The sequence below is a fragment of the Kogia breviceps genome, chromosome 10, assembly GCF_026419965.1.
Source record: "Kogia breviceps isolate mKogBre1 chromosome 10, mKogBre1 haplotype 1, whole genome shotgun sequence".
Taxonomy (NCBI): Eukaryota; Metazoa; Chordata; class Mammalia; order Artiodactyla; family Physeteridae; genus Kogia; species Kogia breviceps.
This window is the reverse complement of record NC_081319.1, coordinates 53,601,313-53,627,712: the sequence shown is the minus strand read 5'-3', so window position 1 is coordinate 53,627,712 and position 26,400 is coordinate 53,601,313. Positions and strand designations below refer to the sequence as shown.

The following is a 26,400-nucleotide window of genomic DNA, read 5'->3' as shown; positions in this document are numbered from 1 at the left end:
TCAGGTGGCCTCCATGCTCTGTTAGTCTCCAAACAATGATGAAGACCTTCGCTGACATATTCCCGTTGCCATGAGACCAGTTACCCATTCATAAACTTGACTTAGGAAGGCACGTCCTGTTTCCGAGCACCCACCCCCACACCCTAGGTTAACTATAAAACTGTCCCAATGTCCCCTCGGAGGTGTGGAATGCAGCTGCAAATGCTTCCAGGTTGCTGTCCACCGGATCCAGATCCCACACTGTAAGTTATCCTGTAATAAACTGGCCCATTGATTATACGGAGCTGCCTGCCTCATTTTTCTGTCTCAAGATGCCTTCTCAGTTCAGTGGGCACTTTTCATTCCCTCCATCCTCCAACACTCATAAATGAAGAGAACAGACTGGTGGTTGCTAAAGGCGGTGGGGCCATGAAGGGGGTCCAAAGGTACAAACTTAGAGTTACAAAAGAAATAAGTCATGGAGATGTAATGTACAACACGGTGACTAGAGTTAATAATACTGTCTTGCCTATATGAAAGTTGCTGAAAGGATAAATCTTAAAAGTTCTCACCGTGAGAAAAAAAGTTTGTAATTATGTATGGGGACGGATGTTAACTAGACTTATTGTGATGATCATTTCACAATACAAATATGGAATTATTATACTGTACACCTGAAACTAATATAATGTTCTATGTCAACTATACCTCAATTTAAAAAGGGGGTGGAATTACATAGCATGAAGATAGTTCCACAGTCCACATTTCTATTCTGATTTTGTCGAATGAGCAACTAGCTACAATAACCTTAGTGTCACCCAGGATCAGTCACCTACAGCCTGGTGGATCCCTGAGAAGAAAAAGAGCCAAGATTCCACACTTACCCTGTAAGACTAAAATCATTCCCATTTTACTCCTGTCATCCCAGCAGGTCTGACCGGAAGCTGGAAGAGAGAGGAGCCGGGAGAAGAGGCAAAGGTAGGCATCCAGCAGCCAGCAGGGAGAGAAGAGTGAACACAGGAGCCACCCGCGAGCAGCCGAGCAACGCAGGGGGGCTGGCGGCCAGGGAAGCTCCAGGGCCCCCGAGGTCCTGTGGGCTGCGGAGTTTGCAGACTGTGATCCCGGAATGTAGTGATAAGTAACCCCACTCTCTAACAAATTCAGTTCATTTCTTAAACAATCAGTATCCTGGAAATAAGCTGAGCACAAGCAAATACCAACCAGTGGATTAAGAGGGCACATCACTCGCTGGGTTGGCTCTGAAGTCCCCACAGCCCCAGTGAAAATGCTAGAGACTGGGACGGGGGCAAGCGTACCCAGAATTTCAAATTAAATAGAAAGCAAAAGACAAAGCTAATGAAAAGATACCTGAAACAATGCTAAATCCCTTTCTGACCGTCCTAACTAAATTCACCATATTACTCCTTCTCTCTCCTCGCTTGACTTAGAACCCGACATATATTAATTATTTGATTTCTTTCCTGTCTGTCCCACTAGACTTTGAGCTTCGTGACGGCAAAGGCTTTGTCTCTGTTTAATTTCCTACTATATCCTCAGAACTAGAATCCTTCCTGGAACATCTTAGACCTGCAATAATATTGATCAAATGGGCAAATTAATATCTCTTCTAGATTTCTAAAAAGCTCTTAATAATGTATATATATATATTTTAATACATTTTATACATACATTATATGATATATACTATATAATACATATTATATGTATTATATATAATATACTTTATATAATACATATATGTATTATGTATATTTTATATATAACACGTATACATGTATTTCATGCTTAATGGGGAAACTAGAAGCATTCTGAATAAAATGAGGACTAAGGTACAAATCACCATAACCACTACAATTTAAATTTGTTTAGGGATAAATTAGGACGTTGGGATTAACATATACACACTATTATATATAAAATAGATAACCAATAAGGACCTACTATATAGCATAGGGAACTATATTCAATATTTTGTAATAACCTATAAGGGAAAATAATCTGAAAAATAATAAATTTTATATATATATATATATATATATATATGAATCACCATGCTGTATACCTGAAACTAACACGATAATATAAATCAACTATACCATAATTTTTAAAAAAAATTTGTCTGGATACACTAGCCAACACAATTATTAAAAGGAATCAGATAAAAATCAAGGAGGGGACTTCCCTGGTGGCACAGTGGTTAAGAATCCGCCTGCCAATGCAGAGGACACAGGTTCAAGCCCTGGCCCGGGAAGATCCCACATGCCGCGAAGCAACTATGCCCGTGTGCCATAACTACTGAGCCTGCGTTCTAGAGTCCGCAAACCACAGCTACTGAGCCTGCGTGCCACAACTACTGAATCCTGCGCGCCTAGAGCCCGCACTCTGCAACAATAGAAGCCACTGCAACGAGAAGCCTGCACACCGCAACAGAGTTGCCCCCGCCTGCCGCAACTAGAGAAAGCCCGCACACAGCAACGAAGACCTAACACAGACAAAACCAAAAAAAATTTTATTAAAAATTTTATTAAAAATCAAGAAGGAGGTGAATGAACACTATTTGTAACAGATAAGATTGTACACCTGCAAAACCAGAGAAGATCAACAGAGAAACTACAACAAACAAAATAACACAAGGTATTTAGATTTCTGGGAATAAATTCAACCCACAGAAAACAACAGCCTCCTTATTTACAAGCCACCAAATCTAGTCGCCCAATCAGTTAGAAAATATAAAGGAAAAAAATCCATTTGCAGTAGCAATAAAAGGGACAAAATACTCAGCAATTAAAAGAACCATGTAGGGGGAATTCCCCTGCCGTCCAGTGGTTAGGAGTCCGCGCTTTCACTGCCGAGGGCCCGGACTCAATCCCTGGTTGGGGAACTGAGATCCCACAAGCCGAGAGGCCAAAAAAATATGTTACTTTAATTCTCCTGAGGGACACAAAAGAATGCTGAAGTGAGTTGAAAGATGAATAACCATGCCCTGATTCTTGAACAGGATATCATTCAGATGTCAATTCTCAAGGAATGTATAACTTTAATGCAAGCGTAGTAAAAAAGTCCATAAAGTGATGGCGGCCGTGGAGTTTTAAAAAATTAAACAAGCTGGGCTTCCCTGGTGGCGCAGTGGTTGAGAGTCCGCCTGCAGATGCAGGGGACACGGGTTCGTGCCCCGGTCTGGGAAGATCCCACATGCCACGGAGCGGCTGGGTCTGTGACCCGTGGCCGCTGGGCCTGTGCGTCTGGAGCCTGTGCTCCGCAACGGGAGAGGCCACAGCAGTGAGAGGCCCGCATACCACCAAAAGAAAAAAAAAAAAAAAAATTAAACAAGCTGTCTCTAAAGTTCTCATGGAAACAATCATCCAGGAATGGCTGAAATAAAACGTGGCAAAGGTGTGCTGGCCTCATCAGATACTAAAGCGTATTCTAAAGTGGCAGTACACAAAATATTATAGTCCTGGCACATTAACAGGCTGACAAATCAACAAAAAAGAAAAGAAAGAACAGAGACAGACCCAAACACTTAACTTAGTATTCAGTTTAGGTGGCACTGCCATATCAGTAGAAAAATTATGGACTATTCCATAAATGGTGTTGGAAAAATAGATAGGCACAAAGAAAAAAATGCAGATGGATGCTGTTCTCACTCATTGCACCACATAAATTCCATATCAAACAAAAATTCAAACACAAAAACAGAACAAATTTTTGAAATATTTAAAACATAAAAATAAAACAGCAATGGAAGTGTTCTAAAGCTGGATGGTGGCCATACTGCACAAATATAAAGATTTGCTAAACCTCATTGAATTGTAAACTTCAAATGAGTCATTACCACATGACTCAACAATTCTACTCCTACATATATACCCAAGAGAAATGAAAACATATGTCTACACGAAAACTTGTACATAAATGTTTACAGTAGCATTATTAATAATAGCCAAAATATGGAAACAACCCAAATGTCCATCAGCTAATGAATGTAAAAACAAAATGTGCAGGACTTCCCTGGTGGTGCAGTGGTTAAGAATCTGCCTGCCAATGCAGGGGACAAGGGTTCAAGCCCCAGGCTGGGAAGATCCCACATGCCAAGGAGCATGTGACTATGACTATGGTGATGGCTACACATATCTGTGAATATACTAAAAGTCACTGATTTTTATACCTTAAATTGGCGAATTATATAGTATATGAATTATATCTCAATAAAGCTATTAAAAAAGACAAAAACAACTTAAAATGAGTGAATTTTATGGTATGGAATATATTTCAATAATGCTGCTTAAAAAATGAAACTATAACATTTTTTAAAACATGGGTGCTGTTTAAATAACCCTGGAGTGGAAAAGAACATTTCTAATTATGTATGATACAGAACTCCAAATACTTAAAGCAAAGATTGGTAACTTGACCACATAAAAATAAAAAATTTCAACACAGAATAAAACACCCTAAATAAAGGACAACTGACAAATTAGGAAAGGTGAATGTCCTTAATATATTAAAAAACTCCTAAAAATCAACAAAATAAAGAATACCTACTAAACAAAAATGGGCAAAAAACATGAACCACTCTTATAAATATGAAATGATACTCAGCCTCACTTAAAATAACATTAAAATTTTGAGATACCATTTTTCTTCTAGCCAAATGGCAAATGCAAAAGGTTTGAAAACCCAGCGAGTCCACAAAGGTGTAGAAAAGCTTCCTCTCCTAAACATCACTGGATGTTGTATTAATGGTTCCATCAAGCAATTCTCCACCCACAATCCTTACTTTTATTAAACAGCACACAGGCACAGATATTCCCTATAGCAGCAGTCCCCAACCCCTGGGCCACGGACTGGTAGCAGTCTATGGCCTGTTAGGAACTGGGCCACACAGCAGGAGGTGAATGGCGGGCAAGTGAGCAAAGCTTCATCTGTATTTACAGCCGCTCCCCATCACTCGCATTACCACTTGAGCTCCGCCTCCTGTCAGATCAGTGGTGGCATCAGTTTCTCATAGGAGCATGAACCCTACTGTGAACTGTGCATGCAAGGGATGCAAACCCTACTGGAACTGCGCATGTGAGGGCTCTAGGTTGCACGTTCCTTATGAGAATCTAATGCCTCATGAGCTGAGGTGGAGCTGAAGCGGTGATGGTAGTGCTGGGGAGCGGCTGCAAATACAGATTATCATTAGCAGAGAGGTTTGACTGAATAGAGACCATAACAAATCAGTTGCTTGCAGACTCATATCAAAACCCTATCAGTGAGTGGCAAGTGAAAACAAGCTCAGGGCTCCCACTGATTCTGCATATGGTGAGTTGTGTAATTATTTCATTATATATTACAATGTAATAATAATAGAAATAAAGTGCACAGTAAATGTAATGCGCTTGAATCATCCTGAAACCATTCCCCCCCGCCCCAGTCCATGGAAAAATTGTCCTCCATGAAACTGGTCCCTGGTGCCAAAAAGGTGGGGGACCGCTGCCTTACAGTGTTGTTTATAAGAGTAAAAAATTAGAAATACTGTAAATTGTTCTTTAAAAGTGTCAAGAGCTTGAGTTGCCTGGTGAGGAGGATGTCAATTAGGACAAGAAGCCACACTGAAAGTAACAATTAAGCCTTTATTTACTTACTCTGAGAGTACTGCCTCCCCATATGCAGATTCAACGAACAGCAGATCGTAAATAGTACTCCACGCATGGTTGGGTGAAGCCACGGATGTGGAACCCGCGAATACGGAGGGCCAAGCAAGGGCCTTAAGCATCCACAGATTTTGGTATCTGCAGCAGGTCCTGGACCCAATCTCCTGCTGATACAGAAGGACTACTGTGTAAGCAAGAGGCAGAACAAGGAAAAGGTGTCATTTTCCCCTATGTAACAGTAGAAGGTGAGGGAAGGTTAGATCTATGGGTGTGGGTGGCAGGGAGGCGGTCCCCTCGCTGCCAAGGGAGAGGGGAAAGGGCGAAAAAGGGAAAAGTATTGAGGACTGAGAGTGGAGAAAAGTGTCTTTGAGCCCCCTCCTCTCACAAGGAGATGTCAGCAGAGGTGCCGTGGAAGGGTCTTGGCCAGGGCCCTTGGATAAGGAGGCCTCAGAGAGAGGCGCCACGGCTAGCAATACAGACGTGCAGAGAGCACAGGACTGTAACTCCCTCCAGATCCCACATCCAGTCTGGTCCCAGGAGGGCAGCTTTCCTTAGGAGGTCTGCCAGGTAAAGCCCTTGTAATTGCCTGTGCTCAGCCCAAAAGATCACACATGGAATTTTGGCCCGTAGCAGTTCTGAAAGAGAGGAGTCTTGAAGCGTACCATGGTTTATCTGTATAGAAGAGCACTCTGTTGATACCAAACAGAGAAAGAATTCTTATGTGATTGACAAGGAGCCATTTCCAAGAGAAAGAAGCAAAGTTCATAACAGAATATAACAAGTACAAACCAATGTGTATAATACACTACAGTTGGTGTTTTTTAAAACAAGGCTATTTTTTAAAAAATAAGAATATTTTATACGTATACATACAGGTACATATAACATACACGCCAAAACATGTATAGAGCACACAAGAGGCTAATGGCGGTGGCTGCCTTTGGTCAGGGCAGCAGGCTGGGAAAGGGGAGGCAGGAAGCCCTTTGTTGAACCCTCCTGCACTGTTGGTGGGAATGTAATGGGTGCAGCAACTGTGGAAAACAGCATGGAGGTTCCTCAGAAAACTGATAATAGAGTTGCCATATGATCCAACAATGCCACTCCTGGGCATATATCTGGGCAAAACTCTAATCAAAAACTCTGTCTTTTCGAAAAGATACATGCACCCCTAAATTCCTAGGAGAACTATTCACAATAGCTAAGACATGGAAACAACGTACATGTCCATCGACAGATGAATGGACAAAGAAGATGTGGTACATTGGAATGCTACGCAGCCATAAAAAAAGAATGAAATGATCAATTACAGGAAACGATCTGTAAAAAATACAAACACATGGAGGCTAAACAATACATTACTTAATAACGAAGTGATCACTGAAGAAATCAAAGAGGAAATCAAAAAATACTTGGAAGCAAATGACAATGGAGATACGACGACCCAAAACCTATGGGATGCAGCAAAAGCAGTTCTAAGAGGGAAGTTTATAGCAATACAATCCTACCTTAAGAAACAGGAACCATCTCGAATAAACAATCTAACCTTGCACTTAAAGCAATTAGAGAAAGAAGAACAAAAAAAACCCCAAATTTAGCAGAAGGAAATAAATCATAAAGGTCAGATCAGAAATAAATGAAGAAGAAATGAAGTAAACAATAGCAAAGATCAATAAAACTAAAAGCTGGTTCTTTGAGAAGATAAACAAAATTGATAACCCATTATCCAGACTCATCAAGAGAAAAAGGGAGAAGACTCAAATCAATAAAATTAGAGATGAAAAAGGAGACGTAACAACTGACACTGCAGAAATACAAAAGATTATTAGACATTACTACAAGCAACTGTATGCCAATAAAATGGACAACCTGGAAGAAATGGACAAATTCTTAGAAATGCACAACCTGCCGAGACTGAACCAGGAAGAAATAGAAAATATGAACAGACCAATCACAAGCACTGAAATTGAAACTGTGATTCAAAATCTTCCAACAAACAAAAGCCCAGGACCAGATGGCTTCACAGGCGAATTCTATCAAACATTTAGAGAAGAGCTAACACCTATCCTTCTCAAACTCTTCCAAAAGATAGCAGAGGGAGGAACACTCCCAAACTCATTGTATGAGGCCACCATCACCCTGATACCAAAACCAGACAAAGATGTCGCAAAGAAAGAAAACTACAAGCCAATATCACTGTTGAACATAGATGCAAAAATCCTCAACAAAATACTAGCAAACACAATGCAACAGCACAGTAAAAGGATCATACACCATGATCAAGTGTGGTTTATTCCAGGAATGCAAGGATTCTTCAATATAGGCAAATCAATCAACGTGATACACCATATCAACAAACTGAAGGAGAAAAACCATATGATCATCTCAATAGATGCAGAGAAAGCTTTTGACAAAATTCAGCACCCATTTATGATAAAAACCCTGCAGAAAGTAGGTATAGAGGGAACTTTCCTCAACATAATAAAGGCCATATATGACAAACCCACAGCCAACATCATCCTCAATAGTGAAAAACTGAAACCATTTCCACTAAGATAGGGAACAAGACAAGGTCTCACCACTCTTATTCAACATAGTTTTGGAAGTTCTAGCCACAGCAATCAGAGAAGAAAAAGAAATAAAAGGAATCCAAATTGGAAAAGAAGAAGTAAAGCTGTCACTGTTTGCAGATGACATGATACTATACATAGAGAATCCTAAAGATGCTACCACAAAACTACTAGAGCTAACCAATGAAAGTGGTAAAGTAGCAGGATACAAAATTAATGCACAGATATCTCTGGCATTCTTATACACTAATGATGAAAAATCTGAGAGTGAAATGAAGAAAACACTCCCATTTACCACTGCAACAGAAAGAATAAAATATCTAGGAATAAATCTACCTAAGAAGACAAAAGACCTGCATGCAGAAAATTATAAGACACTGATGAAAGAAATTAAAGATGATACGAATAGATGGAGAGATATACCATGTTCTTGGATTGGAAGAATCAACATTGTGAAAATGACTCTATTACCCAAAGCAATCTACAGATTCAATGCAATCCCTATCAAATTACCACTGGCATTTTTCACAGAACTAGAACAAAATATTTCACAATTTGTATGGAAACACAAAAGACCCCGAATAGCCAAAGCAATCTTGAGAACGAAAAATGGAGCTGGAGGAATCAGGCTCCCTGACTTCAGACTATACTACAAGGCTACAGTAATCAAGACAGTATGGTACTGGCACAAAAACAGAAATATAGATCAATGGAACAGGATAGAAAGCCCAGAGATAAACCCACACACATATGGTCACCTTATCTTTGATAAAGGAGGGAAGGATACACAGTAGAGAAAAGACACCTTCTTCAATAAGTGGTGCTGGGAAAACTGGACAGCTACCTGTAAAAGTATGAAATTAGAACACTCCCTAACACCATACACAAAAATAAACTCAAAATGGATTAAAGACCTAAATGTAAGGCCAGATACTATCAAACTCTTAGAGGAAAACATAGGCAGAACACTCTATGACATAAATCACAGCAAGATCCTTTTTGACCCACCTCCTAGAGAAATGGAAATAAAAACACAAATAAACAAATGGGACCTAATGAAACTTAAAAGCTTTTGCCCAGCAAAGGATACCATAAACAAGACCAAAAAACAACCCTCAGAATGGGAGAAAATATTTGCAAATGAAGCAACTGACAAAGGATTAATCTCCAAAATTTATAAGCAACTCATGCAGCTCAATAACTAAAAAACAAACAACCCAATCCAAAAATGGGCAGAAGACCTAAATAGACAGTTCTCCAAAGAAGATATACAGATTGCCAGCAAACACATGAAAGAATGCTCAACACCATTAATCATTAGAGAAATGCAAATCAATACTACAATGAGATATCAACTCATACCGGTCAGAATGGCCATCATCAAAAAAATCTACAAACAATAAATGCGGGAGAGGGTGTGAAGAAAAGGGAACCCTCTTGCACTGTTGGTGGGAATGTAAATTGATACAGCCACTATGGAGAACAGTATGGAGGTTCCCTAAAAAACTAAAAATAGAACTACCATACGACCCAGCAATCCCACTACTGGGCATATACCCTGAGAAAACCATAATTCAAAAAGAGTCATGTACCACAATGTTCATTGCAGCTCTATTTACAATAGCCAGGATATGGAAGCAACCTAAGTATCCATCAACAGATGAATGGATAAAGAAGATGTGGCACATATATACAATGGAATATTACTCAGCCATAAAAAGAAATGAAACTGAGTAATTTGTAATGAGGTGGATAGACCTGGAGTCTGTCATACAGAGTGAAGTAAGTCAGAAGGAGAAAAACAAATACCGTATGCTAACACATATATATGGAATCTAAGGAAAAAAATGTCATGAAGAGGTTAGTGGTAGGACGGGAATAAAACACAGACTTACTCGAGCATGGACTTGAGGATATGGGGAGGGGCATGGGTAAGCTGTGATGAAGTAAGAGAGTGGCATGGACATATATACACTACCAAGTGTAAAATAGATAGCTACTGGGAAGCAGCCACATAGCACAGGGAGATCAGCTCGGTGCTTTGTGACCACCTAGAGGGGTGGGATAGGGAGGTTGGGAGGGAGGATGATGCAAGAGGGAAGAGATATGGGAACATATGTATATGTATAACTGATTCACTTTGTTGTAAAGCAGAAACTAACACACCATTGTAAAGCAATTATACTACAATAATGATGTTTAAAAAAAAAGAATGAAATAATGCCGTTTGCAGCAACATGGACTGACCTAGAGATGATCATACTAAGCGAAGTAAGTCAGAAAGAGAAAGACAAATACCATATGATATCACTTATATGTGGAATCTAAAATATGGCACAAATGAATCTATCTATGAAACAGAAACAGACTCACAGACATAGAGAACAAACTTGTAGTTGCCAAGGGGGAGGGAGTTGGGGGAGGAATGGAGTGGGAGGTTGGGGTTACCAGATGTAAGCTTTTAGTATATAGAATGGATAAACAACAAGGTCCTCCTGTATAGCACAGGGAAGTATATTCAATACCCTGTGATAAACCATAATGGTAAAGACTATCAAAAAGAATGTATATATATATATATATATATATATATATATATATATATATATGTATAACTGAATCACTTTGCTAAACAGCAGAAATTAACACAACGTTGTAAATCAACTATACTTTAAGAAAGAAAGAAAGAAAGAAAGAAAGAAAGCTCTTTGTCAACAGATGGCCAACACCCATCTGCACAGACACACAGGTCCCTTCTGATCTCCTGTGTACTTACTAGCAATTCAAAACTCTAATCTGTTTAACAAAATAGAGTTAACGGGGAAGTTACCTCTGAACAAAAGTAAATAACTGCCAATCTCAAGTGGCAAGATTATTATAACCAACACAACTCAATACCTGGCTCACCTCCCCCCTTGGCAGGGCTGGAGAACACCTTCCCTGGTATCTAGATTCTGGTTCTTGAATTATATCTATCAGTTCCTTCCAAGCACAAAGTTTAATATGACTGTCACAGCTCCCAACTCGGTCTGTAAATTCTCTCTAGAATCTCAAATGAAAGGTGCTGTGTAATTATGAAGTATTATTGCTGTGATTTACGTGCCCCAATGTTAGTAAATTCTAAATAACATGCCTTCCTGTGATAATTTCTCTGTCAGTGAGAAATCTTCACCTTACCTTCTCATCTCCTGAGTGTTAAGCTGATAGATGTTTATTCTGAGGTATGTTTGGAACAGTTTATACAACAGGCAAAAAAAAAAAAAGATTTACCCAATAGCATGTCAGAAGGACAATTATATTTATGTTGGAGATAAAAATCTGTACTAAAATGATGTAATTTCTATTTTTTTCTCCCTAAATATAGGGCAGAAGTTTTTGTTTACTTTTAGGATTCTTATTTCATCCCTCATGGACAACCTGTGTAAATCACATATGTTTTACATTGGATCTCTTCAATACAAGGAATAAAGAATATATTATATACGGAATTTCTCTGTGAATAAAAGTACAGAAATGTTTCTTCACAGACCTATTTTAAGACTATATTCTTGCACTGGGGAGAGTAATCATCAAAGAATGAAAGTAAATAGAGGGATGAACAACCTTCAGAAAGAAATCCTATCATGTCCTTTTCACTGTGACATCGAGTTCAGATTTATAAACGACCAAAGCATCTTTGAGCTGGCGACCCAGCCTGGTGCCTTCATTTCGCAGGTGGGGGCAAAGGTCAGATAACCCGCCCAAGGGTCACAGAGCAGCTCACGGGCCCAGAACAGAGACCCACGCCCTCACAAGGCTGTCCACCAGCCCCACAGCCTATACCACTTACTTATCACCTACACAGGCAGTTTTTTTTCTCTGTGAAATGGCACGTGGGACAAAGTGTTAATATACCTCAAAGCTACAAAAATTCGAACTTCCTGTCGTTGCCTTTAGCACCAACTGTAAGCTGGGAATGACACGTAAAAGAAGGTATCTGAGCCAAGCTGTCTAGGTGCTGTGAGCGCTATACCTGCCCTGTTGCTAGGTAGAAATGCAGGCACGATTCCAAGGAGGGGGGCGGCGCCAAGGAGCATGCGCAGATGACTCTGTGTGCCTGGCGGAGGGAGGGCTCCGGGATGAGGCTTCCCTGGGCTCCAATTCGGGCACAGCTGCTTCTCTGAAGGAGCTGAGCACACGGCTGGGCCCTCGAGGCCTTGTGTCCTCATCTGTACAGTGGGAATGCAACCCATCTGATAGTGCCAGGATGCAGAAGACACATGTTAGCATCTGATAGGCGTGAGCTCCCTGTAGCAGGGATGCGTGTACGTACTGAACCCCACTGTCCGCATGAAGAATCAGGACAAAGGAGGAACGCCCTGAGCACACATGCTGGGCCTTGCCACTGTCCAAGGCTTCAATAAGCCGGAGCCAGAATCTCCAACAGAGCCTGGTCCCACCAGCCATCCTACATAGCCTCAAAGCCTCCCCTCACCTCATGGCACAGGCAAGAACCCCAGGGGCAAGGAGATTTTTGCCCGGGGCCCGACAAACTCCACCTGGCCCAGACCTATCCCAGGCAGCCCATCTGTGAGGTCAAGAGAACTGTGGTTCCAAGCCAGGCCTGCCATGTTGAAAAACAAACCCAAGAGCTTAAAGCCCATATGGACAACTCTTTGTACTAAATCACTATCACACAGTGACAAATGGAAGAATAGTCTTCAAGGGCTGTGACATAAAAGAGCTTAACTTCATGGGGGTCTTCTGTACTGAGTTCAACGGTGCTCCTCAAAATTCAAGTCCACTGGAACCTCAGAATGTGATCTTATTTGGAGATAGGGTCTTTGCAATTGTAATTAGTTTAGATGAGGTCATGCTGGACTAGGGTGGACCATAAATCCAATAACTAGTAGCCTTATAAGAGGGGGGAAAGAGGCAGAGACCTGGGGAGAAGGCCACAGGATGAAGGAGCCAGAAAGTGGGAGGATGCACCTACAAGTCAAGGATTGCTGGCAACCACCAAAGCCGGGAGACAGGCACGGAATTACAGGCTCCCTCGGAGGCTCCAGAAGGAGCCAACCTTGCCGACACCATGATTTCAGATTTCCAGTCTCCAGTTTGTGAGACAATAAATGTTTGTGTTTTAAGTCACCCAGTTTGGGGTACTTGGTTGTAGCAGCCCTGGGAAACTAATACAGGATCCAAATTCTGGAAGCAAAGGAGCAAGAAACAGGAATGTGGCTATTTCGGTTACAGTAATACACATAAAACACATAAATGGCTTATTTGGGAGACAAAAAATGGTTTTAGCTATTGCTCCCATTGAGGGGGTAGGGTCTCTGTCCCCTCCCCCTAAATCTGTGTTCTGTGAGCCCTAAAATATGAGTGACAAAGTGCCAATTTAAGGCCCAGGTTTCAAGAAACCAGCACCGTTCACTTCCTGTTCCCAGGACACTTGCCCTGAGTCCTGAGCTGCCACCTAAGAAGTCGGAAGCCACTGAGCTGGAGGGCCTGTTTGGACACAAAGACAGGGAGGTGCCTGGCCTGCCCCAGACGGAGGATTCCCCCAGGGAGCCCAGACACCCTCAGTGTGAGGCCGCGTCATACTAATACACCTGCCCACATGGCCGATTCCTGAACAAAAGAGAGGATTGTTGTAGCTTCATGCTGTCAGGTTTAGAGGCTGCTTTGTGATATAGCAATAGATAATCAGGGCTGTTTACTGTTTTTTTAAAATCTATTTCTTTCTGTTTCTATATATTTGATTAATGTTCATAAAATATCAAATCAGTTTTAGATGTAATACTTCGTAAATAAATACATATCTAATGGGAGGCATACGTTTTTTGACAAGGGTGGGTGATCAAGTATGTTTGGAGAAAACTGGACTACAGTCCTATAAGCTTCATAGGCACACACGTGCCTCAAGCCTGGTTAGCGGAGATGCCAAGCAACTAGTACATATTTCCAGACATGAACATGCTATTTCGTACAAAAATAGAACTTCATATAAAATAGTGATACCCATTAATGACAGTTCTTATTTTTTAAAAAAGAAGTCAAGATATACAGTAATAGATTAAGGTTAATAGGAAATAGGAATTCTGTGGCACCATGTAATATTCTTTGATTTTTCACTGGAAATCAACTGCTTCTCTACTGGTTTCCTTTGTATCCTCTTTAAAGACACTAGTGGGGCTTCCCTGGTGGCGCAGTGGTTGAGAGTCTGCCTGCTGATGCAGGGGACACGGGTTCGTGCCCCGGTCCGGGAAGATCCCACATGCCGCAGAGTGGCTGGGCCCGTGAGCCTGCGTGTCTGGAGCCTGTGCTCCACGACGGGAGAGGCCACAACAGTGAGAGGCCTGCATACCGCAAAAAAATAAAAAAATAAAGACACTTGTGAATTGTCTTCTATCGCTTTGAGAAAACTTCAAAAGCTTTTTTCTCATCTCCCGACTGTGACCTGTTCACGGCCATTTGTAAACTGCTTGCCCTGGTAAAAAAAGGAATCAAAGTCCAATGGGGCTTTGATTTTTCAATCGGGACTGTTTATGCTGCTCAATCTCTAATACAAAAGTATAATAGCAAAAGATGCTACACCTTAAAAATGAACTAGAGAAAACTCGGATCAAAGCAATGGAAAATGATCATGGTCCCAGCAGGGGGGCAAAGAGGTGGCTAAGGAAGGTGGGTAGTTAAGGGAATACTGTAATTCACCTGCAAGTCTGTTGTGCCCAAGCATCCAGTGTGGGTGGGAGAGAGGAATAGTGCCTGTGCTGAAAACAGAACAAGATGACTGGGTTTTAAATGAGGAAGGATCCCTGTCTTATCCTGAGATGCTACTATGAGCCACTAGGAATAAAACAACACCCTCTGCAAAAATCACCAAGAATCAGATCATAAGACACAAGTTCCAAGGGTGGCTTGAGTGCCAAAGGACGAACTTGTCTAACTTCCTTCCTTGTCAATATCCAAAAATATGTTATTATCTCTTGGCCCAAGAGCACTGATAGGAAGGTTCCTTGTATTAAATTGCCACCTAGAGTAAAAACATGCATTAGTCTTTTCTGTCACAGAAAAGTGACATAAAATAATCTGCCACTTAGCTTCCTTCTGAGTGTAATGCTTCAAAGGTGTCTGAACCATATTTTCTGTGAGCCAGAGAGAGACAAACAGGTTCCCTCACCATATATATCATTTTTCTCAGCAACAGTCTAATAATCCAGGGGTCTGATTTTTCCAGGGGTCCCAGTGACTTGTGGAGCCCAAAGGGTACGGGTCCATGTGGAGGGACGGCCAGCCCACACTGGCCTCAATTTCCAGTGAATTCCTACTGCCATTAACCACTGTAGCACCAAATAATTTTCATGTTAGTTTAACCAACCACCTAGATTATCCAGTCCCTGGACAAGAGCCAGGGACTACACACATCATCCCAAGCCCACATCAGAGGCCAGCGCTGGACCGGAGCCTGGTTTGACTGAAGACAGTCAAGCCCTATGAGCTTTCCAAAAACAAGACCACAGGGCAGACACATACAGGAAGGCTACAGGGGGAATACAACAGTCTAGGGTGCTTGTGATGGTTAATTTTATGTGTCAACTCGGCTGGGCCATGGTGCCCAGGTATTTGGACAAATATTATTCTGGATGTTTCTATGAGGTTGTCTTTGGATGAGATTAACATTTAAGTTGGTAGACTCTGAGCAGAGAAGATTGCCCTCTGTATTGTGGGTGGGTCTCATCCAATCAGCCAACAGCCTGTACAGAACAAAAGACTGACCTCCTCCAAGCAGGAGGAAATTCTGCTGGCAGACAGCCTTCAGATGTGAACCGTGGCCCTGGCTCTTCCCTGGGTCTCCAGCCTGCCTGACCACCCTGCAGCCTACCTATTGGATGTGCCCGCCTCCACACTCACACGAACCAATTCCTTAAAATAAACCTTCTCCCTTGCCCCACCCCCAACCCTACTGGTTCTGTTTCCCTGAAGCATGCTGACTAATACAATGGTAACCTCTGAGATCCACCAGTTCGTGACTTAGCTGCTTACATTCTGCTGACAGCAGTTCATTTCTCCACTAACTACTTCTTCTCCAGCACTTGGCATCTGTGTGCTTCCCATTCACACTCTAAAGGGGCAGCCAATCTCATTATTGAGTTCCCACTTAAGACCACCTCAAGTCCAAAGGCCGGGCTAGAGGACAAGGCAGCGACAGCTGGTCTGACAGTTTTGTTCAGGATAGTAGAGTCACATGGCACAAAACTCAATAGGCTGGTCATCATTAACCACTCAAACCGCCCCACCCTTTTTTTAAATCACTAGTGACAAGGGTAGGGGTTGCCCAGAGAAATCACTATACTCCCAGGCATGAATCCTAGTATCTCCTGCATAGACTGATGATGCATCAGGAATCCCATCTTTTGCACAACTCCCAGCATAGGAACTCACACCCGGGCCAGAAACAACCACTTATTACCTGTGTGACCTCTTGTGATGGCCTTTTTGATGTGTCAACTTGGCAGTGATTCAATCACTCATTTAAATGTTTCTGTGAAGTCTTCTGTAGGTGTGATTACAGTTCATAATCAGTTGACTTGAAGTGAGAGAGATTACCCAGATAATCTGGGTGGGCCAGGTTCCACTGAAAGGCCTTGAGGGCAAAGCTGAGGCTTTTCTGAAGAAGCAGTTTTGTGGAAACAACGCCACCTGGGCCAGTGGCTGAGAGGCAGGCCCCACAACTGCACATAAGCCAAGTCCTTGCAATACATCTCTTCACATACATCTTCAGCTGGATATGTTTCTCTGGTGGAACCCTGCCTGATATGCCTCTCTTTGCCTTAACCTCTCTATGCCTCAGTTTCCCATCTGTAAAATAGACAACAATAATAATATCTACCTTGCAGGGCTGACCTAAGGATCACACAGGTAAAGCTGAGCACAGTACGCGGGCCACGGTAAGACCCCAACAAGTATGAAATATTATTCTTCATGTAACAGTTGCTATTGTTATTAATGAATCCATGCCTTTGGGGAAGAAGTTTATACACTAGTAGGGAGATTTTTAAAGATAATTATAACATAAAGACATATTTGCTAAAAAATATAGGTATATATAAAGTATACCAGGAGCTAAGAAAAGAAAGACCTAAGCATGTCTGGAGCAGAGTGGAAGGCAGCCCACTGTAAATACATAATACAGCTGGGCCCAAGAACCCCACTGCTTCTTTTTGGGGACCATAACTCTCCTAAAAATATGCTACAGGGCAAGAAACCCCTTCCTCACCAAAAGCTTTTAGCCAAATCTGCAGAGGAGTGTTTCCCAATGGCTATGATCCCCTTCATGAAAAATCACTCATTTACTCCAATTTTTATTGAGAACCTACTGTGTGCCAGGTACTGTGCTAAGGGTTGAGAAATAAAGAGGTTTTTTTAAAAAAAAATCTCTTGATGGACAAAAGGGGTCAGACATTAAACAAATAAACAAATAAATGCCTCATTTCCAAATGTAACAGAATAATGAAAGAAAAACAAGCCTAGCAAGAGAATCAACTGAGGGTAAGGAAGGAATTCTGGGAGAAGTTGGGATAAAAGTGGGAAAAGAGGGATTAGAATTATAACCAACAAGGCCAGAACCTATCATTCAACCAAGGTGAGGAACAGAAAGCTGTGAGCAACCCCAGCTTTCCGGGAGGCCAGGCAGTTAGTCCTTTTGTGGTTAATTCCACCCTCAGCCTCTCCCACCTTCTGCATGCCCCCAGCAGTGCCCTAAGCAGGCAGAGCTTCCTTCCCCCAGGGCAGCAGTTTGAGAGACAGCAAGTTGGAGGTTGACAGGGGACATGACCTCACTACTTTGCTATTGTTGTTATTCACCTGAAATACTGCCAATGCCAAAATCCAGTGACTCTCAAACTGGGTTCTCAGAGGATCTCCAAGAGGTTCCATGCACCACCAAATGTTTGTTTCAAATTGCATGGATACAGAAACTAAGAGATCACGATGGTGGGCACAAATACTATTCCAAGTCAACTTGGAATCAATCAGTAAATGTTCATTCCACCTTCTAAAGTAAATCTACACTAATAAGGCACAGTTTTTATATAGCAGGGATCTATAATATTTTTATTTGAAAATAATACTCTACTGCTTTAAAAACATTTGGAGATAACTGCTATTAAGGAACTCCACATTACAATTTTTGAAAACTGAAGTCTGGGGGCTGACATATTTTGAGAGATTGCAAATCGCCACTCCAATGTACTTGAGGGTTGCTAGTCATCATTTATCCAAAAAGTACATAGAAGAATTAATTTGGGACATTTTTTTAAAATAACCATTCTGTTCACACAAAGGATAAATGCACTTTATACCCTAAATGAGGTTTCCCTGTTGATGGGATGGGCTGTATTCAGTGCTGCCAGTACTGACCACTACCTTAACACTGATCAGCTACTACAATTCGTTAGGATACTGACAGCTACTGCTTCCATAGCTAAGGCTGTATACATGAATCAAGGTTTCTAACCAGGCATTCACTACATCCGCGTGTACCAGAATCAAACCAAACCGTCCTGAAGGAAGAATACTGAGTCAGTATCATTTATAAAGATGGAACCCCATTAAAGCATCTCTCCTTATATGTGCATTAAGTAAACATGACAGTGCATTAAATGAAGAAACATACATATAAATTCACATAGCTGGAACCACATAAACACCCTCTCCTCCACACATTATACTCTGTGAAAGGTTTATTTAAAATCATATTAAAGGACATGGCCACAATACAGTTTATCTACCCATTATACACCAGGGCAGCACACAGCCCTCTCTTCAAACGGGTATGTGGCCTGGGGACATCCCTGGTGGTCCAGTGGTTAAGACTCTGCGCTTCCAACGCAGGGGGTACAGGTTCGATCCCTGGTCGGGGAACTAAGAACCCGCATGCCGCATGGCGCGGCCAAAATATAAAAAGGTACGTGATGTGATGTGGCTGGAAGCAGGCTATTTAACAATTTTACAAAGTTTAAGAGAAGGATAATTGCTATTTGTCAATAAATGATCATTGAATGCTTAATTAAATCTACATTTATGCTTCACCCACACCCATTACAATGCAATAACATGACCTTTTCTGTCATCAAGCTACAAAGTCCAAAGTCTCCCTACTGAATTAAGTGTATTTAAGTCTCAAATGTCACAACTACAAAAAATTATCTGGTCAAAGCCAGAGGAACCCAGGCTCTACAAAGCTTATTGCGTTGCTCAAATATTTATTATGCCCATGCCTGTTACCATACTTGGACTTAGAGAAAAATTTTAGTAGGGACTCTCTTTAGAGAATTTTCTTAACTCTAATCCCAGGAAGAAAATAGTTAAAACCTGTTGGAGACCACAAATAGTCCCACACATACACACAGCTCTGTGCACAGACATGTGCTGTCATGTGTGCAGACATTCAGATCATTTCCTCAGTATCCACTCCTGGGAAACAGCAATGAAGAATTAGGAAAGGAAGAAACCTCTGACTTTCCTACTTTATGCTCTTCGATTCATGTATGCAGGTGTGTACACACACACACACACACACACACAGCACACACATATAAACAGGTATGAGGGGTGTATATTTTCAGAAAGCATCTAGTGAACAGGAATTTTATAAAAATCACACTATACCTGTACCAATTGAACTTGTGTCCATTTAAATAACATTAAATAACGTTAAAACCTGTTATAATGCCACTAAAAGTGTAAAAGTTAGAATACAAGTGAATACCACACATTTCAATCAGCAAATGCTTAAACAGCTAGGGGCTCAAATTGATTTTTTTTAATATATTAGTTTCGAGACTTCCTTGGTGGTCCAGTGGTTAGACTCCACACTCTCAATGCAGGGGGCCCGGGTTCGATCCCTGGTCAGGGAACAAGATCCCACACGCTGCAACTAAAGAACCCACAGGCAGCAACGAAGATCCCACATGCTGCAACTAAGACCCAGCACAGCCAAATAAATAAATAAATATATAATTTTTTAAAATAAATAAATAAAAATAAAATATATTAGATTCTATTTATAAAACAATTGCAGTGCCACTAATGGGAGGCACATATGTAATTTTAAATTTCCTGGTAGGCACACTTAAAAAGATAAAAAGGAATAGGTGAAGGTAATTTTAATATACTTAATTTAACCTAACATATAGAAAAGATGTTCACTTCCACCTGACATAAATATTAAGACATTATTCATGACACATTTTACCTTTTGGGGGTACTGTCTTTGAAATCTCATGTGCACTTTCACATGCAGTGTTCATTAAAGTACATTTCACTTCAGGCCAGCACATTTCAAGAGCTCATTAGCCTCATGTAAGTAACGGCTACCCGGGGGAGTGGGGTGCAAAGTGATAGAACATTTCCATGGTGGCAGAAAGTTCTATTGGGCAACGTACCTCCCCAAAGAGGGAAGCAGGAAGTGCAGGGTGGGGAGGAGGAGGGCTGAGGCCAGGCAGCCAGACAGAGAGGCAGAGATGGGCAGACTTCAGAAGGCCTTGTCTGCCACACTGAAGAGTGCAAACTTTACCCTGTGGACAGCAGGGCATAAGGGTGAGACAGTTAAAAAAATCAGTTTTAATCAGTGGTTTAAAACACAGATTCATAGGCCAGAATCAATCCATGATGAACATTCTTCCAATATAAGATAAAAAATTAAAAACAAGGGAAATGAAGTATGGTTTTCATAAAACTAAACTTATTCAACGCAATAAATGGCCCTTTATTCTAAGATTGTATGCCTTGGCAGGGGCGAGGGGATTAAATGTGCTTTTATGACTTGGTGGTAACCACAGATTGTCACTGCGCTTTAAAAACATCCGTACCAGGCAAATTTTTAAATCTGCCATGCTAAGTTCTCTGAAAATACTATTTCTAAATTTTAAATGCAAGTAAAATCCAAAATTCTGGAACCACCTCTTTTAAACACTTTCTGGACTTTATTAATACGGACATATGGGCCAATGTGTATACAATATTCTCTACTCTGATTTTCTTATTTTATATACACATGTCCAAGTAGAAATGATACTTACAAGACTTTTATCTTGAATTGCTATATAGTAATTCAGCATGTTAAGCATATTATTGTTTATTCAGTCATTCCCAGAATGCTCTGTGTTGAATCTTTCACTTTACTAGTATGAATACCTTAACCCAAATTAACTTTCTTCCTCTACCCCCAATTCCATGGATTTCCTCAGAATATAGTTCCCAACAGGGAATTTCTGGGTCAATGGCAATGAAGAGCTTTGTTTTGTGTTTAGTTCTTATTATATATCACCAGACTGTAGCAAAAAGAAAATATGCAGCACTGCCAATATTTCTTTACCACTGTAACCTGCAATTATTTCTGGCAATCTGATAGACAAAGCAGTCTTGATTTCCACTTCTTGAATTGCTAAGGAGGATACACCTGTTCTTCACGATTATATCACGTCTTGAATTTTCTACATTCATCTCTCCTTGCCACTTCCAGAGATGACTTTGGATATTGACCTTTGGGATCCCAATTTTTTATATTTTGGATAATAACCATTTAATCTTTTAAACTGTCTCACTATCTTCACCCATGCTGTGGCATTCCATTTAATATTGATTCTGTTGCCTGTGGCTGGGCTAGTTTTCTTTTGTTCTTCAGATATTCCGGCACACCTGTCTTGTGGACGATGATTTTCTCCCTTGCTTCAGTGGCCATAAGTTTATCTTCCCTGTACGGCTGGGTTAAAAACCCTATTCCATTTTCTTCTAGTTATTTTATAAATAAATACAGTTGCATTCAAAAGTTGAGGTGCCTTTATACTTTGAGATTAATAGACTTTTAAAACTGCAGAACCTTCTGGTCAGGATGAAATTTTCTCAGTTCCCAAGGTGGACTGGTCCATATCATAAAAGGACAGATGTCACAGAACAGTCACCCTTCTTCAGTCAGGAGGGAAGCTGGGCATGAAATTTGAAAATCAAAACTTCTGACTTCTCTTCAAGATGTCCACCACCCTGCAACCCTCAACTGCCAGTGTTTGTATACATCTCGACAAGCTCACTTACAATTAATTTTCAGCAAGCAAGGTCATCACAAACAAAAGCAATCACCTGAAGAAGATACCTGGTTGTTGCCCAGGAGTACAGCAACCAAACCAAAACAGCTATGGGGCATGTCACCTAGTTATTTGTCATATAATGAAAACTCCCTGAGAAATTTCAATATTTCCCACCATTGATGGAAAATGGAGAGAAAACAGTAATATAAAGCAAAAAGTCATTTACAAAGTTTAGATTATACTATAGAATTTTTACATATCTACATATGTAACATATATTAAAAAAATAAGCTAGGGCTTCCCTGGTGGCGCAGTGGTTGAGAGTCCGGCTGCCGATGCAGGGGACACGGATTCGTGCCCCGGTCCGGGAAGATCCCACGTGCCGCGGAGCGGCTGGGCCCTTGAGCCATGGCCGCTGAGCCTGCGCGTCCGGAGCCTGTGCTCCGCAACGGGAGAAGCCACAACAGTGAGAGGCCCGCGTACCGCAACAACAACAACAACAACAAAAAAAAAAAAAAAGGATGTAGAACAGATCTTGGCGTTATATGAAATCAAATGCTACTAAAAGTTAAGCCAGATCCCCCAACTTTTATTTGGGCCACTGCTCACTAAACACAACCACCCCCCTCCTCCTTTTGTTTTCATATGTACCAGGCCTCCTATCAACACTTAAAATAGTAAGTATATCAGAGATTCGTTAGAATTAAAAGAATTCTCAAAATACCATGAACTTACTCTTTTTTCTTCATGAACTTACTCTTCTCTTTTTTTTTTTTAAGGTTAAAGTCTCTAAAGTACTTGCAAAAAATATATGCAATGAGGTTTATGTAACAGCGACATGATGTTATTGTGGTTTTCCTGTTTTGTCTTTTTTTAAGTCCTTATCTGTTGGATAAATATTGCAACATTTACTGGCAATGATAAAATATTTAAGATTTCCTTAAAATACTCAACTTACCCCAAAGAAAGGGATGGGGGAAAATAGATGAAAAAAGAACAACAGAGGGTTGGAATTACTTAAGTTGGGTGATAGGGACCATTATTCTATTCTGCTTTGTGTACATTCAAAGTTTTTCCATAATATAGCTTTTTGAAAAGGTACCATGACAAGTGAAAAGCCATATATACATGTGCACCACAATCACTGCTCATATATCATCCAAGGTAGTGAAATTAAGCTCATAGCCAGTTTTGGGGTTTTTTTTTTTTCACATCAGGGTGACTATCTCAAAGGCAGCATCCGACTCTGTACCTTTTTTTTTATTAGGCAATAAAGAGTGTAAATCTATGTGTAAATCTATCCAAAAATGTCTTTCATATGCAACTACAGATCTGAGTCAGAAGATTTCAGATTTTCTGTCCTGGGCCAGAATTAGAACAAGATAGCCAGCTGACACAGCACTACTCGGCTAGTGACATTTAAGAAATAAAACAAGATGCATGCTGATTCAAGCCATAGCGAGACCCTATTCTGGGATCCCCATTCTCCTGCTTGACACGGAGTAAGGACTCTTGCTACTTCTTGAAGAGGACAAGCTGGTGCTTACACAAGTCAGCTGCAGGGCAAAAAGCCTCAGCACTCAACACAAGTTAGAAAACTAAGATGAAGATCATTTATTTTATACAATCTTTTTTTAAATTTAAATTAAATTTAAAATGTTTATTAATTTTTATTGGAATATAGTTGCTTTACAATGTTGTGTTAGTTTCTGCTGTATAGCAAAGTGAATCAGCTATAAGTTTACATATGTAAACGTATCCCCTCCTTTTGGATTTCCTTCCCATATAGGTCACCACAGAGCATTGAGTAGAGTTCCCTGTGCTTACAGTAGGTCCTTATTAGTTATCTATTTTATACACAGTAGTGTATATACGTCAATCCCAATCTCCCATTTCATCCCACCCTCCCTTCCCCGCCTTGGTATCCATACGTTTGTTCTCTATATCTGTGTCTCTATTTCTGCTTTGCAAATAAGTTCATCTGTACCATTTTTCTAGATTCCACATATAAGCGATATTATACAGTCTGTTCTTGGCAACAGTCGCAAAGGATGATACGAATACTAAGAACCTGGGAGCCCCAAACTGATGACTTCCCAGTGAATCAAAAGTAAAAACAAAACATAACCCCTAAGGCATACCCAGGGGAAGAGCTTTCATGTACACTATCATATGTGATCCTCAAATCTCCCCTGAGAGGCTGGTAGGGCCTGTGTTATTTCCATTTCATGGATGCAGAAACTTGTGTTCCAAGCTTTAAGGCAACAGAGTCTTCTGCTTCCAAGGACAGTGCTCTTTTCACTGCCCCACACCTCCTTGGAGTGTACATGTGAAGGTGAGAGCAGGTAAGCCTTTCATAAAGTGAATCAGAAAAGGGTAAACCAGCTTTAGGTCCACCACTTCCTGAGTTTCAAAATGCCCTCAATTATTTCCTAATTACCCTCTTTTTGTTCTTTCTCTTCTCTGCTATGAGCATGGAGGCCTTAATGAATGGCCCTTCCATCTCCTTCTGTGTTACTATGGGCTGGTGTCCTCTGCTTTCTGAGCTCTGGCAGAGGTCTCCTAAAACTCACTTAACCCAAGAAACAAAAATAATTTTTTTTTTTTTTTTTTGCGGGCCTCTCCCGTTGCGGAGCACAGGCTCCCGACACGCAGGCTCAGCGGCCACGGCTCACGGGTCCAGCCGCTCCGCGGCATGTGGGATCTTCCCAGACCCGGGCACGAACCAGCGTCCCCCGCATCGGCAGGCGGACTCTCAACCACTGCGCCACCAGGGAAGCCCCCAAAATAATTTTTTTTAATCTTTTTTTTTTTTCATGCAGGATCTTATTTCCCTGACCAGGGATCAACCCATGCCCCCTGCAGTGGAAGCTCTGAGCCTAACCACTGGACAGCCAGGGAATTCCCAGAAATAATTATTTTTTTAAACCAGGAGGGATTGTCATGGCTGTGTCTGGGAGGTTTGCTTCTGGTCCTCTCTCTCCATCAGTCAAGACGGTACAAAGAAAGAGAAGCTGGCAGAGCAACATCACAGCCCTCACCTCCCACAGAAGACTAACCCTAGGAGAAGAACAAGACGTACCTCTCTGACTTCATGAAGCTGGCCGGAATACTGACTCTTCGCTCTTCGGGCGGCAGCAGGCGACTTGTGATGTGTGATTGTGACCACGCCGGGGGCCCCCGCACCGAGGTGTCTCTGGCTACAGGGAGATGCAGAATTGGGTGTTCCATGGGGGAGCAAAGTGAGACTTCGGCTTCGGGAGCTTGGAGTCGTCTAGAATAAGCAACAGGCGTCAAAACTCAACAACCAACCTGCAGAACACAACCAAGTGTTGGCTTCCATTTATGTTGGACCTCTCAGGCCTTCCCCTTCATCTTTAGAGGGATGAGGAGCTGGCGAGGTACCCAGCACTACATGCTCTAACCCCACACTCACTCAGGCCAGAGAGACTGTCTCCATTAACTACGCTTCTGGTCTCACCTCCGGTCATGTCTCCTGCCCCAAAATATGGCCGTGGAGAGCTACTCTGAGGGCCCTAACACCACGGGCTCTCGGGGTGCTGTGCTCCTCTTCCTAAATGCCCTCCCTTCCCGCTGGCAAAGCCAGCTCAAGGCTCTGTGTTGTGTGGAGCATTCCCTGTCTGTCTCAGCCCCTCTGTGCTCTTATTCCACTACATCGAGGTTATATTCATTGTCCAGCTAAACCTGAATTCTTTCAAACTCATCTTTATATCCCCAAGACCTGGCACATCATGATTGTTATTTATTAAGTACTTAATACATGTTTGCTGCATAAGTGAATGAATGTACCAAGTAATCCACCAAATAATCCCCATTTGTTAGTATAGTGCTGGTATTTCATCCTATTGTAACATATCATCCAAATAACAACTGAGTGTATGATAAGGACGGCATCACAACTTAGTGGAGATGAATTTTTCAATAACTGGTGTTGGAATAACTGGGCAGCCAACTGAAAAACAAAGTCGGATTTATCTTTCAGATCACAGACCCCTAAATGGATCAAAGACTTAAGAGGAAAAAAAAAAAAAAAGCACTAGAATAAAACATGTAGCCTTGGGGTAGGAAAGACCTAACACCTCGAAATCCAAAAGCCATAAG

At 41.4% G+C, this 26,400-nt stretch overlaps 1 protein-coding gene across 11 annotated transcripts in view; it reads right to left on the bottom strand.

Annotated features, from left to right (window-relative positions):
* The window catches only part of OSBPL10 (oxysterol binding protein like 10), a 321,796-nt gene that overhangs the window by 142,709 nt on the left and 152,687 nt on the right, over positions 1-26,400 (bottom strand). For all 11 annotated transcript variants that reach the window (XM_067005845.1, XM_067005851.1, XM_067005844.1 and 8 more), the window contains one exon: positions 25,361-25,552. In XM_067005845.1, coding sequence (XP_066861946.1) covers positions 25,361-25,552 — 192 coding nt within the window. The remainder of the gene's footprint in view (positions 1-25,360; positions 25,553-26,400) is intronic.